The following is a 20,921-nucleotide window of genomic DNA, read 5'->3' as shown; positions in this document are numbered from 1 at the left end:
AGTGTATTTATGTATAGCTAATATATACAGTAATTTAGTGTGTTATCTACCTACGTTCCTGTGATGCTGCTGCAGACATGTTTTTCATTTTACCAATATATCATCGTACTGCTGCACGAGACAATAAACTCCATTTCATTTGATGGTAAGAACAGTGGGTAACTGTGGCAGAATTAAGCCATTCGGCTCAATGAATCTGGGCCAGGTTAGGATACCGTTAAAAATTATGGCCAATTCGTGATCAGCCTTTGTTCCTGAGTGTTAACTCTTTTCCTGATGGAGACAAGTTGAAACCCACTCATTTCCAACTAGAATTGTGTTTCCCTTTCCTTTCTTTCTCCACCTCATTCCTTGAAGATGTTTCCTCTTTGCTGGACTTCTGCTCTCCTCCACATTTTACATTTTCAGTTCAAGCCGAGACCACATGCATCATGATTCAATTTAACCATGGGTTACAGAGCCCACTGTTCTACCCTCTTCCATAGTGCTGTGCAAAAGAAAAGTGTTTGCAAAATGATGAGAGCCATTTTCTCCCCTTTGATGGGAAACACTGAGGTCAATTATGATTGTTGCACCGTCATATGGCAGTTGGGACATTCTAACTCTATACAGGCCAAAGATCTGATTTGTGACTGTCCTTAATGCTGTGAAGAGGATATTTCCTTTGGTGGCGGAATCTGAGACCAGAGAGCGTAGCCTCAGGATAGAGGGGCATCCTTTTAGAACTGAGGTGAGGGGGAATTTCTTTGACCAGAGAGTGGTGAACGTGTGGAATTTGTTGCCATATGTGGCTCTGGAGGTCAGGTTATTGGGTATACTTAAGGCAGAGGTTGATAGATTCTTGATTAGTCAGGGCATGAAGGGATATGGGGAGAAGGCAAGAGACTGGGGCTGAGAGGGAAATGGATCAGTCATGATGAAAAGGCGGAGGAGACTCGATGGCCCAAATGGGCCATTCTGCTCCAATGTCTTATGGTCTGAACCTATTGTAATGAAATGTTCAGCGGGCCATGAACAATTGAACAAACTCTGCATGAATCTGTGAGTTGTCTTCTTCGGCCAGCAAATGCATTCATCTATTCTGCTCAGAGGATTGAATTTTGTTCTGGTCTACCAATAAACCTGAAATTAATTGAGTTTGAGAAAACAAGAAGGACTTGAGCCTCCTGGATGGAGGATAACTAGTATATTGAAGTGAGAGGGTGGGATGAGAGGCTAGAAACCTGTCACCTGCCAGTGTCTCTCCATCTTCTATATACTAGCTATGTTCTACTTCTGCCTAACACTACCAGAATCTGTCTCACCCCTCCTTCTCAGTTCTGCTGCCTTCCCTTCACTCTCTCAGTTGTGATGCAGGGTCATGACCTGAAATGTTGACCATTCCTTTGCTTTCCCAGATGCCACTTGATCTGCTGCGTTCCTCCAGCAGTTTATAAATTTGCTCCTTCTATTTAATTCCTGTATGGAGAACAGCCCTCGCAGGAACCAGGCTTGTAGCATCCATTTCATGCTGTTCCCAGTACCAGGACAGCCCCAATATACTACCAATGTATAAACTACCACTGCCAATAAATTACTCCTGAACTGGAACCACTATTGTTGCACAGGAAGTGCCGCAGCCAGTCTAGATGGACAGCACCATCCCACAAATTGTAAGGCATCAATCAGAAATTTACTGTACAACTGAGCAAGCACAGACTGGGCTTGCAAATTGTAAAGCTTTTCAGCCCCCTGAGTTTTCTTAGGAGTGTTGATGAGGAGTAAAGAGGATGTGCAGTGGGAGGACCAGTGTCTCGTCCGGTGGTGGCAGTGGGTGGTAGCCCTTCCTTTGTGTCATCCTGGATTATGTGCGATGCTGGAGCCATGACCAGCAATGGCAGTGATTTATAAGTCTAAGAAATATAATGCAGCTTGCATTGTGCTCCTTGTTGGATGTTGCCCAGTGTGAGTTGTGCCGACAATAACCATAATTTCTTTCTCTCCTAGGTGCTCCTCATTCTGTTTTTCCGAGTGCGGATCATGGCTGGCTCCATGCCCAACTTCTCAGAGCAGGACAACCCAGCTTCGTTCTCCCCTTACCTCCTCACCAGGTACCGTGCCACCTTCCACTCATGTGTAAGGCCTTTATTTCTTCACAAGTTCCACATCTGAGAATAGGTTGCTACCTTAGGGGCATTCTGTGACCGCAATGGAAATTGTGCATGCCCTTTCATATTCCCCCTCAATTTCCATATAAATGCTTGCAATTCTCCAAATGAAAAATTTGCCGTGGATCATTGCAAGCAGGCAGTTTTAAAATATGATTATATTTAAATTTTGCTCTTAAGTACATTTCTTGCGATGTTTAAGAGTGATGGCCCAATGTAGTTTGATCAATGCATTCAGAAATTTTTAATAATATGTCAGTCGACTCTTTGTGATGAACTATCCTCATGAGATTTTGGTGAAATAAATTACATTAAAGGCTTTTTAGACCATTGTCTTTGATCCAAAGGTTGACTTTAAATTTTAGTGTCTCTGTGAAGGTTTGTAAATGAGTGCAGTTAACAGAGGCTTGGTGCATAATAGGTGATCCAGAGCCTAGAAATAATGATCTTCATTAGTTTTGAGAATTCTTTCTAAAAATGTAGCACAGTTGAGTAGATCAGCACCCAGTTTTTCAAATTGAATGAATGCAAAATACAGCACATGATGGAAATCTGAAATTAAAACTGACTGCTCAGTGGTACTAATACCATATGTGGAGAGAGAAACTGATTTTGCATGTCGGTGACCTTTTATCATAACATGTTTTGATGTAAGGAAATTGACCTGAAGGGCTCTCTCTTCTATAGATGATGCCTGGTCAGTCATGTAGTTCTAATTGTTATGGACATTCTAAGTGCTTGAGTGATCTTGACAGCTGGTTAAGCTGGAGGCATGGTTCAATCAGCTCTTACTGTCTGTGCAGCTCTTTAGTGGGAAGGGCTGGGTCTGGCACACTGGCATTACAACAAGTAAAGCCAAGCACACTTGACACCTTGATTATCAAGTCCAAACTTGTGAATGAGCAAAAGGTTATGTTGTACTTCGCAGCTAGATCGCCAGTGATCATGGGCAGATCACAGCCAGAAGCAAGCTCTGGTGCTTTGTGATCTGCCTGGGAATCAAAACACAATGGTTTCAAGTCCCAATCCAGATGCAAAATGCATAATCCATGTTAAAACTGAAGTGTACTGGGATGCAGGATGCTACATTGTTGAATTGCTATGATTTGAATGACTTGCAAATGGAGTTATTCTTAGTAGCAAGTATCCAGGAAACTATTGGATTATTACAAACACTTACCTAGTTGACTGCAGTTTATCCAACATCATTGAAGGCCCGTGAATGTGATTGACTCTAGTCTACCTCAGTTGAGGGGTAATTGATGCTGAATTGTAACTGCTGACATTACCAGTAATGCCCATATCGGTGAAAGAGTAAATCATAAAAAAGATGGGCTAGTAGGTGTAAAAGTATTCATTCAAGTAAACGATTCTGCTAATTACTTGAAGGTGTGTGAGATGCTCAGCAGCTTTGACAAAGTTCGACAGAATTTTCTGACCTGTATTGTTTGGCTGCATGAGAGATTTGATTGCAGCAGATGAGCTGCCGAGTTACCTTCACTGCAGTGGCAATAACCAATGATGTCATGCAAGACACCATGGAAGTGCAAGTTCATTCTTTCTTTCTGTTTGACTTGCAGGTTTCTCACGTACTCTTACCTGCTGGCCTTCAATGCCTGGCTGCTGTTGGCACCCATGACCCTCTGCTACGATTGGCAAGTAGGGAGTATTCCTCTGGTGGAGTCTTTGTGGGATGGGCGGAATCTGGCAACGGCAGCGTTTGGTTTGAGCATGGTCCTTCTGACTCGGAGCTGCTTCCTCTCTGTCCTGGTAAGTGTGAGGAGACCCGAGGTTTCGGTTTCGGTCTCTGTTGAGCATCGATTTCCTATGTACAACATCCTTTGTGCACTTGAACGAAAATGTACCTTGCCATCATCGGCCTCCAGATGGTTGGATTGAATGAGTTGCCCGTTCTCCCATCACACTTGAACTTTCTCCAGTCGTAACCCAGTGAGCATTGTGTTTCCTCGTCCTCAGTAGTTTCCAGTCTGACAATGCTTTGATTTTAAAATCCCCATACTTGGTTTCAAATCTAGTACCATGCACTCCTCAGGTATTTTCTCCTCCAAGTCTACATTCGGCCTAAGTGAGCATTCCACTTTGTCCTTTTGAGTATTCTGATTTTGATTGCTGCATCATTAATAGCAAGAGTGGAATTGGTTTATTATTTTGCTCACATGAACTGAGATAGAGTGAAAAGCTTTTGTCAGTGTGGCATCCATACAGAACATTGCATATACAAGTCCATTGAGGTGGTAAAAAGGAAAACAGAATGCAGAATATAGATACTGGCATGGATAGTGGAATGGTTAACAGGCAGGAGGCAGTGAGTGAGAATAAAGGGGCCCTTTACTGGTTGGCTGCCAGCAACTCGCAGTGTTCCTCAGGTTGGCATTGGAATCGCTACTTTTTACATTGCCTGTCAGTGTGATGGATAATGGAATTGATGGTTTTGTGGCAGAGTTAGGTCGAGGGGTAGGTCGTGCTGAGGAAGCAATGTGTTTGTGACAAGACTTGGACAAATTGGAAGAATGAGCAAAAAAAGTGGCAGATGGAATACAGTGTTGGAAAAAGTGTGATAATGCATTTTGGTAAAAGGAACAGAAGTACAGGCTATTATCTAAATGGGGAGAAAATTCAAACATCAGAGGTGCAAAAGGATTTGGGAGTCCTCATGCAAGACTCCCAGAGGTTAATTTACAGGTTGAGTCTGTGGTAAAGAAGACAGAAGCAATGTTGGCATACATTTCAAGGGGAACAGAATATAAAAACAAGGAGATGATGCTGAGGCTTTATTTGACACTAGTCAGGCCTCAGCTGGAGTGTTGTCCACAGATTTGGGCCCCATATCTCAGAAGGGATGGGTTGTCATTGAATAGAGTCTGGAGGAGGTTCACGAGGATGATTCCGGGAATTGAAGGGGTTAACATATGAAGAGTGTTTGGCAGCTTTGGGCCTGTATTCACTGGAATTTAGAAGAATTTGGGGGTTATCTCACTGAAACCTACTGTTGAAAGAACTAGATAAGGTGGATGTGGAGAGGATGTCTGCTATGGTGGGGTTATCCAGAACTGGAGAGCAAAGCCTCAGAATTGAGGGGTGACCTTTTAGAACAGAGGTAAGGAGAAATTTTTTTAGCCAGAAAGTAGTGGATCTGTGGAATGCTCTGCCACAGACAGCTGTGGAGGCCAAGACTGTGGACATATTTAAAGTGAAAATTCACCGTTTCCTGATTGGTCAGGGCATCAAAGGTTGTGGCAAGAAGGCAGGTGTATGGGGTTGAGTGGGACCCAGGATCAGTAGGGCAGACTCGATGGGCTGAATGGCCTAATTCTGCTCCTATGTCTTATGGTCTTATACAGTATAGTAACAAACACACCCAGGACTTTATTCCTTGGAACGTAGAAGTTTGAGAGAAGATTTGATAGAGGTATACAAAATTTTGTGGTGTGTATTTAGGTTAAATGCAAGTAGACTTTTTCCACTGAGCTTGGATGGGACTACAACCAGGGGTCATGGGTCATGAGTTAAGGGTGAAATGTGAACAGTTTAAAGGGAACATGATGAAAGTCCTCTTCACTCAGAGGGCCGTGAGAGTGTGGAATGAGCTGCCAGCACAATGGTGCATGCGAGTTCAATTTGAACGTTTAAGAGAAGTTTGGATAGGTACATGGATAGTAGAATATGGAGGGCTATGGTCCCGGTGCAGGTCAATGAGACTAAGCAGTTTAAATTGTTTGGCATGGACTAGATGGACCAAAGGGCCTGTTTCTCTGCTGTACTTTTATATGACTCTATGACCTGCTGAAGGGTATTGGCCCGAGACATCAACTCTTTATTCTTCTTCATAGATGCTGCCTGACCTGCTGAGTTCCTTCAGCATTTTGTGTGTGTTGCTCTGGATTTCCAGCATCTGTAGAATCTCTCGTCTTTATGCAGAGTATTGTGTTGCAGCTGCAGAAAAGGTGCAGTTCAGGCAGATTAAAGTGCAGAAGCCGCAACCGAGTAGACTGAGAGGTGAAGAGTTCATCCTTTAGCATATGAGAGGTCTGTTGAAGAGCCTGAGAACGGCGGGATGGAAGTTGTGCTTGACCGTGGGTGGGACATACTCAAGTATTTGTATCTTCTGCCTGCCCCCCCCCCATGCTGCAAACGGAGGGGAGAGAAGAGAGAATGACTGGGGTCCTTCATTATGCTGGCTTCTTTCCCGAGGCAGAAGCAAGTGGATTGAGGCTCGTCTGTGTCATAGCTTGGGCTGCATGCACAAGTGCAACACTGGGTTCCCTTGCCTGTCCTGCCGTCTTGCTCCTTTTTGCAACCTTCCACACTGACCAAGTTCCCACATGTGATTTATTTATTTGGAGATACAGCACGGTAACAGGCTGTTCTGGCCAGCGAGCCGGTGCCACCCAGTTACACCCATGTGACCAATTAACCCACTGACCTGTATGGTTTTGGACTGTGGGTGGAAACCGACGCCCCTGAAGGAAACTCATGAGGTCACACAGAGAACGTATAAACTCCTTACAGCACTGAACCCACATCGCTGCCTCTGTGATAGCTTTACACTAATCACTATGCCACCATGCTGCTCAGTGTGGTATGGTGACAACTTTTAAAGGCCTGGTAATGAAGCTTTCTTTTAAACAGCCTCATTGGCACTATATCAACACAAGGTTTTGTTGTTGTAAATTCACAGCACAGGCTGGCTGTTATTCACTGGTCATCCTCAAAATAGAGGAACACACAGGGTGAAGCTGCCACAATGGGTCCTTTTGTGAGGTTCACTGACTCATTCACATTGCAGAAGTTCAGCTCTGACTCGGGCTCTGTTCCAGGTTACTGCTGTCTGTGTGGTGACAGCAGGAGGTTCCCTACAGCTCAGCACGTCTGGTCAGGGAATGGAAAAATAGAGGACAGGCATCTGTATTGTGAACAGCACGGCTGGCAATAAAATCCAATAGCAAAAGCGTGCTTCAATTTGTACGACATGATTTTCCATTTCAGTCTCAGTGTTGTTTACTCTCCCCTTTCCTCAGCCTTTTATCCCTTTTCCCAGTATGTGCTCCTTCTCTGTCTGTCTGTGTGCCTCTATCATTCCCAATCTCCCTTTTTCTGTGTGCATAAGTGTGTATATCTGTCTGTCTCTTTTCTACATCTGTGTCCCTTGTCTGATCCACTTTAATATCATGCTGTCTCTCTTGCTCTTCCATGCTTTCTCTTTTTTAACTTTCCCTTTCTCTCTTGCTCTTTCTTTGCCTTTCTTGTTCTCCCTTGCCGTTCCTGCCTCCTCTCCCCTCCACACTCCATCTCTGTCCCACCATTTGCCCTCTCTGCCCCCCTTGCCCACCCTCTCTGATCCACTCGCCCGCCCTCTCTCTCACTCCCCACCCCCTACCCACCTATCTTCTCTCTCTCTCTTGCTCTTGCTTACTTCAATGATCCAATTAGAGAGCTCTATTACAGGGAGACAAGAATACTTGTATACAACACCGAGTCCTGCCCAGCCAGCACTCAGAGCCTTGAGTGATACTGGTGAAGGCCTTTGTCAGGACAAGCCTAAGCCATCTACTACATGGTTGGAAATGTCCAAAAGATCAGATTAGATTAGACACCAAGGAATCAAAGTGAACAATATGCTTCTTGGTTAGTTTGGTGAAGGAGTTCCTTTATATGCATGAGTAACTATTTCTTGCTTATTTTTAATCTAAATTCTCAGAAATCCATGGCAGGATTTGAACTCTCACTTTCCAGTTTATGAAAAACATCTCCTGTCTATTGGACTGCATAGTTATTATTGCTGAAATCTTCATTGACGCACCGGAGTGCCTTTGCAGCAAGGCTATTGGCAGAGTTATGTTTTGACTTAATGCAAACTGCCATTGAGGTTTTAAACCCTTCTGGTTGCACTTTACCCTTGGGTCTCTGAGCATGACCTTGTCTTTGGAAAAATGGATGAGTTCCATTTCACTGAGCCTAATCCGTCCAGATGCATTCATATGTTTCTTATGTCTAATGTGCGCTCTTTTGCAGTTTCTGCTTTGGGCAAAATAGTTCGAAAGCAGCTCCATTTAATTGCTAATTGAAAAATCAAATGGAATATGATGAATCATTTTTGGCTAGGAAATTGGAAAAGAAAACAGAATTTGATTTCAAAAGGAAATGTTTTGTTTTCCCTGAAGAAATCAGTTATTGTTTTCCAAGTATGAAGTAAATTCAGACAAGATGGCTGTAAAGCATCCCCTGGGTTTGCTTCATTATAGCATCTTTTGTTTATCTGGACCTGACAATCCAAATCTCTGAGATGTACTGGTGTTGAATGTGTTTATAGACATCCCGCTGAGCTACATCGTGATTTATAGGCAGGCAGATGTAGAGTTTTAACTTGCCTCCTGTTCTCCTGTATTGTCCTGGGTATCCCGATCTTACACCAAGTCCTGTCCAGACTTCAGTTGTGTCGTTGTTGATCTCTCCTTCATATTCTGGGTCCACCCCCATCCTAAGGTTTTGTGTTTAAAGTTATCTTCCCGTTTGGATCTCCTTGTGTATTGTCCCTTCCTACCTCTTCAAACCTATCTGTTTGTTTGTTTATTTATTTATTTATTGAGATAAACACCCAAAACAGGACTGTGTGGGCCTTGGCAGTCAAAGCTCAAACTGGGCATGGCACCTGATGATGATGATGATTGAGATACAGCACAGAATTTCTCAGGGTTGAAATGGCGAACACAAGGGGGCATAATTTTAAGGTGCTGGGAAGTAGATACAAGGAGAATGTCAGAGGTAAGTTTTTGCGCACAGAGTGGAGGGTGCATGGAATGCACTGCCAGCAAAGGTGGTAGAGGCGGATACAATAGGGTCTTAGATAGGTACATGGAGCTTAGAAAAATAGAAGGCTATGTGGTAAGGAAGGATCTAGGCTAGGTTACATGGTTGGCACAACATTGTGGGCTGAAGGTCCTATAATGTCCTGTAGATTTCTATGTTTTAGAATAAGGCCTTCTGGCCTTTTGAGCCACACTGCCCAGAAATCCCCCGATTTAACCCTAGGCTAATCACAGGACAATTTACAATGAACAGTTAACCTACCAGCCGGTTTGTCTTTGGACTGCAGGTAGAAACCGGAGCACCCGGAGGAAACCCACGCAGTCACAGGGAGAATGTACAGGTCATGGCAGGAACTGCCTATCCCTTCCTACATGCACACTTTGCCCTTTGGTGTTTCAATTGCTGTTTGTTCCCCTGCTTAGGAATTACCCCAAGACATTGGAGCAGAAGTAGGTCATTCTATCATGGCTGATTTATTATTCCCCCACGATAGAAAACATCCTCTCCATTTCCTAGGGTGTTGGCTTCTACTGCATGATGAGGGATTGTGCAGACTTGGCCTGAATTCTCCAGAGTCTAGAAGAACAAAAGGAGATTTCACTGAAGTTTAAACAGAAACCCTGCAGTGCTCAACAGGTTTGATACTGGGGGGATGTTTCCCTTGGCTGATGAGTCCATTATTAGGGTCCACAGCTTTGAATTAAGGAATCCAATTTTGGAACCTGATTTTACTATCTTATGGTGTGAAATTTGTTGTTTTGTGGCAGCAGAATAGTGCAAAGACATAAAATTACTCTACAGATAGCAGTTTGTATTACAGTTGGAGGCGTCAGAGTGCGGAATACAATTCTGATGCCATCTGTACGGAATTTGTACATCCTCCCCGTGAACACGTGGGTTTCCTCTGGGTGCTTCGGTTTCTTCCCACATTCCAAAGATGTGTGGTTTAGTAGGGGAATTGGTCATTGTAAATTGTCCTGTGATGAGGCTAAGGTTAAGCAGTAGAGTTGCTGGGTGATGCAGCTCATTGTGCCAGAAGAGTCTGCTCTGCAGTGTGTCTCTAAATAAATAAGTAGTATTTTAAAAAGGAATAATGATGTAGTATTCACGGACCATTCAAGAATCTGATGGTGGAGGGGAAGGAGCCGTTCCTGAATCATTGAGTGAGGGTGTCAAAAGTTACCAGGAGAAGACAGGAGAATGGGGTTCAGAAGGATAATAAACCAGCCATAATGTCAGTTGTAGGGCACAGAAGCCAGTAAGCAGAGGATTATAGAGCTTGAGGTAATTACAGCAATATAACAAACTCAGGAACAAACCTTTTGACTGTTAGAATCAGTTATATTTATCAAAAACACAATATTATTATAATGTAAAAACGATAGCTGGTTATGACTGTTGTGTGACATAGCGCACATTACTGTCACTTTGGAAGCCACTAGCTATGTTATTTATGGCACTTGGTTAATAGCTTTCTCCTTTACTGCCTTCATACAGGATGCAGTCCTTAACCACTTGTATTTCATTCCACATAAAAGATAAACCCTATTTAACTTCATTAGCAGTTAAGCAATTGACTAGGGCTGAAGTAGAAGCATTTCAAAAGACCTCGGAGATAGGTGTGCATGAGAAATGTAATTTGGTACAGAATCTCTTGAATAAAGAAGGAATGACTGGGAGTGGATTACCTGCAGCTTTGTAATCCAGTTCTCGGTGTACAATTACACAATGCTGTGTACAGTGGAAGTGAACAGCATTAGTAAGGAACCTTGAGCTAATAGATCTTTATTTTCTACGTGCTGTTTCCTTTCCCAAGTATTTATTGTCAGACATTCACTGATACTGACTGGAAGCCAGAATGATGTTGAAAAGCATTGTGTATCTTCTCGTAGCTTTTCCATTCGGTATTACAGTCTGTCACTTAGAGGGCGCCTTTGTGAGCTGCTTCCTGAATGACTATTATTAATGTCCAAAAATGTACAAGAGTATTTGCAACCTCTAATCTTGAGCTTAGGTCCAACTCCATATGCTCTTGAGCACCACCTGCTTTCCTCCCCAGTGATGTTTTCCTTGAATGAGTTCATCTGTCCTTTTACTGTCTTCACCTCCCATCTTCTCCAGATCTCTCGCAAGATCTCTTCTACAGCACCTCCCAAACCTCTGACCCCCAAGTGCTCTGAAGGTCGAGTTCAGGTGGCCTGTGAAACCACTGCCGCTTGCAGGCTCTCCTCCCAATTGCTTCTTTGTCACTGAGCTCACATTCTGCCATTTTCTAACCTGACAGTGCTGTGTGAGTACCTTCATCTCATTTAGTCTTACCACTGTCTTTCCAAGGCTGTTTAGGATGCGCAAAAATGACAATGATCCCATATATTGAGCAGAGTAAACAACTGACGTTTCGAGCCAAGGCACATCAGGACACACCATCGTCATCAGTAAGGGTCTTGGCCTGAAACATTGGCTGTTTATTCCCCTCCATTGATGCTGCCTGACCTGCTGAGTTCCTCCAGTATTTTGCGTGTGCTGCTCTGTATTTCTAGCATCTGCAGAATCTCTTGTGTTTATTTATTTGTTTGTTTAGAGATACAGTATGGTAACAGACCCTTCCAGCACAATGAACCCACACTGTTCAGTTACACCCCTGTGACCAATTAACCTGGGAAACCTGTACATCCTCAGAATGTGGGAGGAAAGCAGAGCATCTGGAGGAAACCCACACAGTCACAGGGAGAATGTACAAACTCCTTACAGACGGTGGCAGGAATTGAACCCAGATCACTGGGGCTGTAAGAGCATTATGTGAACAACTATGCTACCGATCCCCACATCTCATAAATATATTAAATTTAAAAGTTAGTTCTTGGGGTGGGGTAGCTGTAAACAGTTACTTGGTGGTATATTCTCTTTTGCATTGTCTTTCTGCATATTATGTGACTGAATACCTGCTTTGCATCATGTATGACTATTTCTCTTTTTCTTCAATGTTTTTCTCTCTCTCACTGTTTTACTTTGCATCTTCCGGATCTGGCTTTCTCTCCTCCATTCTCTCCTCCTCTGCTGTACACAACTCCCATGCCTCCTGCTGGATAATGATACTGCTGACCTCACTGAGCCTTAACCAGGTGCATTTTCTGCAGGCCAGGCTGTTGATGATCAGTTATATCTACAGTGCAAGGCACATTACAAAATGTACCTGGTTGTGTTGCTGGAAGACTGAACTCCAAACGACAAAGTAGGGTATTCAGGAGGGGTAAGAGTGGCCGAACTGGGACTGGTGGGAAATGGTGGCTGGAAATATTGTCAGGGAGTTTTAAGGCAGCTTTTGGTTGTGAAGCTGGGAAAAGCATTGCGGAGTATAAAGGCATGATGGCAAGTAGTGGGTGGGTGGTATGTGCACCTTTCAGATAAATCAGTATATGGAAGATGAGCTTCTCATTATCTTGTGACAGACAGAACTGACTTGTAGAAAATGTGGTCGAAACATGTTGAGAGTTCTGCTAAAGCATCTCTATTTAATGCAGTGTCTATTCTTAAATCAAATAGCGTGCCTTGCTCCCCAGGCGGCAGCAGAACCACGAGGCATCTGCAGTTGTGTCAGTTTAATGGATTGTGAATGAACACCACTGATGGATTGTGGCACGATGTGTCTTAAATCCTCATGGCACCTGAGAAAGTAATTAAAAGATCTGCAGATACTCTTCAGCAGAATTCCAAGCTTCAATGCCAGCACCTCACCTAGAGACATCGCAGTTCTGGAGGGGAAAAACTCAACATGCTGAAATGATAACAAGTATTGCAAGGTCTCTGCCATTTATCAGCCAAGGCTGACTCCAAATATCTTACTGCTGTGGAGATAAAAGTGACTGATCAAAGCTTTCATAGAAACCATTTGTGGCTGGTGGGTGACCCGGGGGGAAGTTTGAAAAGTACATACTGAGGAAAATAACAAGCGTATTGAACACCGAGATGTTTATTTATGATTATGATTATGAGGGCACGCAGTCCTCTTTTATTGTCATTTAGTAATGCATGCATTAATAAATGATACAATGTTCCTCCGGTGTGATATCACAGAAGCACAAGACAGACCAAGACTGAAAAAATGACAAAAAACACATAATTATAACATTTAGTTACAACAGTGCAAGTAACACCATAACTTGATAAAGAACAGGCCATGGGCACGGTAAAAACAAGTTCAAAGTCTCTTGAAAGTCCCATGATCTCACGCAGACGGGAGAAGGAAGAAACTCTCCCTGCCATGAGCTTCCAGCACCACAAACTTGCCGATGCAGCATCCTGGAAGCACCTGACCACAGTCTGACTCTGAGTCGTCCGAAAACTTCGAGCCTCCGACCAGCCCTCCGACACTGAGCACCATCTCTGCCAAGCACTTTGACCCCAGCCCCGGCCTCCAGCAACAGGCAAAGCCGAGGATTTGGGGCCTACCCTCCGGAGATTCTCGATTGCACAGCAGCAGCGGCAGCGAACTGGGCATTTCAGAAGTTTCTCCAGATGTTCCTCCGTGCCTTTGCTCATTGAAACTGAACTCAGAGCTTTCAGCTTGGAAGGTGTACTTAGTGCAATTGCATAAAAACATAGAATCATTAACGTCTCACCTTACAGAAGGTCATCATTCCTGTGTTGGCTCTCCAGGGCAGCAATGCATTCAATCTCACTGCTTGTGCCTGTACACTTTACAGATAGTTGTACACTTTTCTATTTGGAGTTCTGCTTACAGCACTGGTTTCTGTTTCAGCATGCTCTATCCTACCAACATTGTCTTCAGAATTCGTCAAGAGCGTTGTTCCCTCTAATTTTTTTCTTACAGCTGCACGGGCCAACCATCGCTCTGAGCAGGAAACTTTTGCATGGCCTTAAAACTGCACGGCACTTTAATAAATAATTATATAAGCGAGGATTCCAGCTGCACGGTAAAAATCCTATGTGCAGTGGAGCATTTCAGTTACCGTGCGGCCACGCACCCATGCAGGTTAGTGGGATCGGTGATCAAGATGCATCAAGTTTATACAAAGGTGCAGAGGTCTAGTTGCAGCTGATCTATGTTGATGTTTAATAGTGCATCGCAGTGGGAAAGGCCTAATATTTCCCGCTACCTCTGTGTACATTTTGCAGTGGCTAGTGGATATTGTTCATCATTCAGAGGATGGTTTAGTGCGATTCTGTAGTTTTGATACAGTTGTACAGTTTTGTCAGGCATACCCACGGCTGGTGCAGTCCACTCAATCTGAACAATTGCACATGGGCAACATTGTGTCAGTCTGTCCAGCTCGATTTCAGCTTGGCCTTTTGGAGTAGCTAACGCTGGTACTGGTTGAATTTAGTCTGGTGCACGTGTGCATGCATGTGCTGATTGCAAGTAGAATTGTCCTTGTGCTTTCTAACACTGTCAATCTGTGAGCTTGAAGGGCTGGTACTGAAAAGGTTCTTCCAATCCAGCCTGCATTGTGGCATCCAGTTCTTCTCCATTAAGTGTGGCCTTTTTTCATAGATTTTGTACGTTGATGGGCCGTTCTGGTCACAGTCTGCATTGGAACTAATGTCTGCTGAATATTATCATAATAGTTTTTCAGTGTGATAGCTCACATTTTGAACTATAATGGCAGTAAAGTAAAAGCTTTCATAAATCCACACTGTTTCCCATATAGCAAACACAACATCCCAGAGTTCAGCACAAAGTAATCAGTCAGAAATTATTTAGATCACCGCACAGAAAATTACAATTTTGCAATGCTGATACCACCGCAATGAAGTCTCAGAACTCAAAGCAAAGAACATTGGTTCATGTTCCATCCCAGCAGTTAGACAGATTGAAATCTGTTAAGCATGTCCACAAAGCAGAGGTTGACAATTTCAACAGGCTCATGAAAATCTTCCATATTTTATGGTCTGGCCTAACTAATCAACACTAACTAAGTGCTGGACCTGGAAGAGATTTGAATGGAAGAAATAAGTTAAATATAGAGTTATTATTCAGCAATTATGAGGGTGATTATTGGAAGGACATAGAGCAAACATTCCAGTGCATTAAGAGTCACAGATGAATATTCAAGAACAAGTACAACACCTATCTTCTCAGTGCAACAAAGGACAGGCAATAGTAATAATCTCATGAAATAATACATAATGTATGTTTACATTTTAAAAATACTTATGAATCTCATGAATATGAATAATTATGATTTTTTTAAAAAATGATCAGCTCCAGCTTCGAGACCAATGAAAGGTCAGCTGACAGCGAGAGGACTGGAAGATCTGGGCCACACGTTGTCTGGTGTTGTGGGGTTGGGCTGGAGGACTTTAAGAAGCACGACCTATTAAGCGCATGGCCTTGTCAAACCTGTGTGCCGTGGCTCAAAAATGGAACCAAAATAAATCACATTCTTGGGCTTCATTCAAGGTGCACAAGTTGACATTTCAGAACTAATCTGGTGAGGTGCTGCACTCTTAAAGGTGCTGAAATTCAGGTAGGGCATTTGACTGAAACCTCAGCCTCATCTGGTGTACTCTCCTAAGAATGATGAAAGAGCATGGGGTGATTCTACTTCAATTGGGAATTGCATTGTGTTGGTTGTTCCATCAAGATTTTATGTTACTTAGGAAGATGATCAGATTATGTTATATCATACTTACTTATTTAAATCTGAGTTTAATTCTGTGTATAATCGACTGTATGATAACATGTATATATGTCATGTGAATTTCTGTTCAATGGGACTGTCCAAATCATCAATAAGTTGACACCTTTCTTCCCTCGTCTGACTTTCTCTGCAGAAACAAGAGCACAGAGAGGTTCTGGTGGGCTTGCTTTTCCTGGTCTTCCCATTCATTCCAGCCAGCAACCTCTTTTTCCGAGTGGGGTTTGTGGTGGCAGAGCGGGTGCTGTATATGCCCAGGTAAGGACTACCTGGTGAGTATGAACATGGGGATGGTGGTATAGTTGTTGAGTTTCTGGGCTAGCAGACAGAGTTCTGAACTGTTGACCAAGGGACACAGGCTCAAATCCCATCTTAGCTGCTGGAAAATATAAATTCAAGTAATCAGCTAAATATGGAATTTTATTGAAAGAAGTTGGTCTCAGGATTGTCTAGGGTGAGTCCTCAGGCAGTTTTGCGGATATTTCTGAGTATAGTTTACCGTGACTTTGGCACCTGTGTGTTTATCTACTCTGAAAGGGACTTGTGCTGAGTACAGTTTCCACGTGGAATTGGCACGAGGGAATGGTGAAGGGAATTGGGTCATGGATCGATAAGGTCCATTCCAGAAGCAAAAAAAAGCTACAGATGCTAGAAATCTGCAGGTACTGGGAGGACTCAGCAGGTTAGGTGACACCAATGGGGAGAGAAACACAACCACTATTTCATTTCCATAACCCTTCATCAGATCTGCCATCAGGGTTCTGATGAAGGGTGATTAACCTGAAACATGAACTCTGTTTCTCCTTCAGCAGATGCTGCCTGACCTGCTGGTTGTTTCCAGAATAAGTTACTTCAGTCACATTCATAACTTGTGACCTACTCGTGTTCAGAGCTCACACTCTATAAAGGAGGTGAATCTCACAACACCAGTGGTGTTTGGCACACAGTTCCTCCTGGTTCTTCAGCAAGGGTTGGAGGTGAGATCAGTCAGCCTTTCTAGCTCGTCCTGTCTTGAATGAGATCATGGTTGATTGTTATCTCAGATCCAATTACTCTTTTTCTGCTTCAAATCTCAAATGAAAAAGCAATATTGCTCCATCTCAATGTTTGCAGCATTATGAGACAGGGATATCCGGACCTCTGCCAACCTTTATGTGGAAACTGCTCCCTTTACTTCACTTCCGAATGGAGAACTCCAATTTTAATGTTAATGAGGATCTAGTTCCCCTCAGCATATGGTTTCATTGTGCTAGAGGACAGAATTTCTCTATTCTGTATCCAGTGTACAAGTTTGAATACCATTCTTCTAAATGAGGTAACTAATGTCCCTAATCTGTGTAGAAGAAGATGATTATAATTTGGTCCTTTAAACCTTCTTATCATCTGCTGAATTTGCACTGAGTCCTGGATTCTCTTTGCAGCCTTGTCAGTTTTATTAATGCCCTGACATTTTCAAAGGTTTGTTCATGAGGACCTCTCTCTGACCTTGCTCCCTCTTTAAATTGATATCATCTGGATTATGTTGCATATTTTCACTTGTCCCTTCAAATATAACACTTCATCCTCTTCTGTGTTGTATCTACTCTGAGTTTGCCCATTCCTTCAGATAGCCCATGTCCTACTGAAGTTCATAACTATGTAGTGTACTGCACGTCCTTGTTTCAATCATGCAGCTGTTTCAAAATCCTTTCTTTTGATAAAATTTCTTCAGTCCACAATACCACTAATTTTATTGTCACTGGCAAACTTACTAACAATGACTTGTCCATTCTCGTTCAAAATGTTTACATAAATGACAACTAACAGTGGACCTAGCATCAATCCTTGTGGTACATGACTGGATCACTGGCCTCTAGCCTGAAAAACAATCCTTCACCATTACCTTTTACTTCCTACGATTAAGTCAATTATTTAACTACGTAGCTATCTCTTCGTAGATCCCACGTGCTCTAACCTTCCAAACTGTTTTTTAATGCAGGACCTTGTTAAAGACCTTCCTCACTTCCAGGAAGACAGCATCCATTACCCTGCCCTCATCATTCTTCTTGGGTACAAGACCATTAGACATAGGTACAGAGTTAGGCCTTTTAGCCCATCGAGTCTACTCTGCCATTCCATCATGGCTGATTTATTATCCCATCCAACACCATTCTCCTGACTTTGATGACTTACCTTTAAATACAGCCAATGACTTCCACAAATAATGAATTACACAGATTCACCACCCTATGTCTAAAGAAATTCTTCCTCATCTCTGTTCTACAGTATTCTGAGGCTGTGCCCTCTAGTCTGAGACTTCACCACTATTGTAAACATAAAAACTCTACAAAAAATTCCTCTCTCTTCAAAGCACAAAACAATTTGTGAGACATGATTTCCTTAACACAAAATTATCCCTAATCAGCCCTTGTCTATCTAAATACTGCGAGATGCTGTCGTTCAGAATCCCATCTAGTAACTTGCCCTCTACAGATGTAACTCACTGGATTGTCTTTGCTGCCTTTCTTAAATAGTGACACATTACCTACCCTCCAGTCTTCCAGAACCACACCTATGGCTAAAGATGATACAATTATTTCTTTCAGGGCCTGTGTTATTTCTTCCCTAGCTTCCCACAAGGTCTGAGGACGCACTTAGTCAGGCCCCGAGGATTACATCCACCTGAATTCTGAAGCATTCCCACAAGGCTGAGAATAACGCCAATGCCAATTCTGTGGATTTTGACATGGCTGAATGTGACCCTGCCAGCAGTGGGTCAGGTGGGGCCTGAAGGTGCATGGCAGTTTGGAAGGTGGTGTGTTTCCAAGTGAGAGTCTACTCAGTTTTATAAACAGTAGAAGCACTAATGTTGGATCTCAGGAAATGTCGTTCCGTCCAGTCTATTTCTGTTTCCTGTCCTTTATCGGCCCCTTTACCGATGGTTTTCAGATTTCTTTAATAAGCCAACATGTGATCCTTTGTCAAAGTACATCCCAGCAGCCTTGACTGCTTTTCCTTCATGAATTCTCCAGAGCTGCCTCTTCAAAAACCAGAACTGATTCAGTTGAATGTGAAGGGCCTCGAAGAAATTTCTGCTGCCATCTCATTATTGTTTTCACAAACTTCCCATCATTAATGCCAAGAATTTCCAACAATGAACTCCCTCTACACTGTATTCTGATGCAGGTCTCGACCTTAAAAGTCAAACATCTATTTGCCTCCACAGATGCTGCCTGACCTGTTGAACTCCTCCAGCAGTTTGTTGCTGCTGCACTTTTCAATATTTGACACAAGTCCGGTGATGATTCCCCAATCAATTTTGTGCAGTAAACTGACATGTTTTAATGTAGCTGACCCCTTGTAGGAGTGTGAACTAGTTTGTTGACATCCACAGTGCATGCAGAAACAAAATTATCTTCCTAATGTAACAAATTATAGGAAAGTAAAGTGTGGAGGCAACACTATCATCAGAGACCACCACCCACCACCACCATTCAGGAGGCGCTCTGTTCTCGCTGCTGCCATCAGGATAACAGTACAGGAGCTTCAGGACTGAGACCACCAGGTCCAGGAATGGTTATTACCCCTCAATCATTGGGCTCTTGAATCAAAGGAGATAACTGCACTCAACTTCACTTGCCCCATCATTGAAATGTTCCCACAACCTATGGACTCACTCTCAAGAACCTCTCATTTCATGTCCTCGATATTTATTTATTATTGTTGTTACATTCTTTTAGTATTTGCACAGTTTGTTGTCTTTTGCACACTGGTTGAAAGCCCAAGTTGGTATGGTCTTTTATTTATTCTGTTATGGTTATTATTCTATTATGGATTTCTTTTCTTTTTCAATTTTTTATTAGTTTCATAAAGATATAAACATGACATGGTAGTAGTACAAAGTTATTGGGAATACATTGTTATAATTAATGAGTGATTATAAAACCAAATAATACTTAAATGATAAAACTCCCAATCGTATAGGATACCAATGGATAATATAAAACAAAGAAAAATATCTAAACAAAAATCATGAAAAAGGGGGGAAAAAACTAATCTAAACAGAATTAATCAACTAAACTGGAAAAAAAAAGACCTGGGCTGTTTTAACATGTAAAAAATGGGAGAAAAGAAAACCTTAGTGTCGACGACTCCATTCCTCTCAACCAACACTACAGAGAAGTAAAATAAGTTTGGAAATGATCAAATTACATCAGATGAAAATGCTGAATAAATGGCCTCCAAGTCTTTTTGAATTTAATGGAAGAGTCATAAATAACACTTCTAATATTTTCCAAATTTAAACACAACATAGTTTGTGAAAACCAATGGAATATGGTAGGAGTATTATGGGTTTATTGAGCGTGCCCACAGAAAATGAATCTCAAGGTTGTATGTGGTGACGTTATGTACTTTGATAATAAATTTACTTTGGACGTTGACCTACTTTAGTATTCACTTATTTTAGTGGGAGCTCCCCACCGATCCTTCACTCACTTATAGTACTTTCACCTCAGATTCATCTATCCAGTCAGCATCCAGAACATGAAAGCAGATGATCCTCAGTTCTGTACTGCATTGCAACAGTACAGAAACACAAAACAAAGCATTTACAAAGTACCTTTGAAATTTCATCGTAACTGTCCTGTGTGTGGCAATCATCCTTAAACACCAGTGTAATAATGACAAGTTATTATGTTTTATTGATCTGGACTGACTTTCTACTACAGTGCCTAGGGAGTACTGCATAACAGATAAGTTGGTCAGCTCTTACTGTAATTGGCTGATCACGCAGATTGTAAAGATTGTTTGATGCTATTTGAAATTGAAAAGGTTTCCAAATGTCCTGCCTTATACTCAGTGGCCACTTTATTATGTACACTTGTATACCCGTTTGTTAATGCAAATATTGAATAAGCCAATCATGTGGCAGCAACTCAAGGCATAAAAGCGAGCAGACATGGTCAAGAGGTTCAGTTATTCTTCAGACCAAACATCAGAAAGGGGACTAAATGTGATCTAGGTAATTTTGACTGTAGAAAGATTGTTGGTGCCAGAATGGAATATTTGAGGTATCTCAGAAACTGCTGATCTCCTGGGATTTTCATGCACAGCCGTCTATTATTTACAGTGAATGCTGTGAAAAACAAAGCACATACAGTGAGCAACAATTCTGTGGACAAAAATGCCTTGTTAATGAGAGAAGTCAGTGGAGAATGGCCAGACTGGTTCAAACTGACAGGGAAGCGACAGGAACTCAAATAATCATGTGTTACAACAATGGTGTGCAGATGTGCATCTCTGAATG

The 20,921-nt window shown here is 42.5% G+C and overlaps 1 protein-coding gene across 2 annotated transcripts in view; it reads left to right on the top strand.

Annotated features, from left to right (window-relative positions):
* tmtc1 (transmembrane O-mannosyltransferase targeting cadherins 1) overlaps window positions 1-20,921 on the top strand; it is a 187,719-nt gene that overhangs the window by 89,655 nt on the left and 77,143 nt on the right. For both annotated transcript variants that reach the window (XM_072267978.1, XM_072267979.1), the window contains exons 6-8: window positions 1,987-2,090; window positions 3,728-3,917; window positions 15,771-15,892. In XM_072267978.1, the coding sequence (XP_072124079.1) occupies window positions 1,987-2,090; window positions 3,728-3,917; window positions 15,771-15,892 (416 nt within the window). The remainder of the gene's footprint in view (window positions 1-1,986; window positions 2,091-3,727; window positions 3,918-15,770; window positions 15,893-20,921) is intronic.

Source organism: Mobula birostris, chromosome 9, assembly GCF_030028105.1.
Source record: "Mobula birostris isolate sMobBir1 chromosome 9, sMobBir1.hap1, whole genome shotgun sequence".
NCBI classification, from domain to species: domain Eukaryota; kingdom Metazoa; phylum Chordata; class Chondrichthyes; order Myliobatiformes; family Myliobatidae; genus Mobula; species Mobula birostris.
Note: the sequence above shows the minus strand (reverse complement) of the source record. Positions and strands in the feature narration are given on the sequence as shown.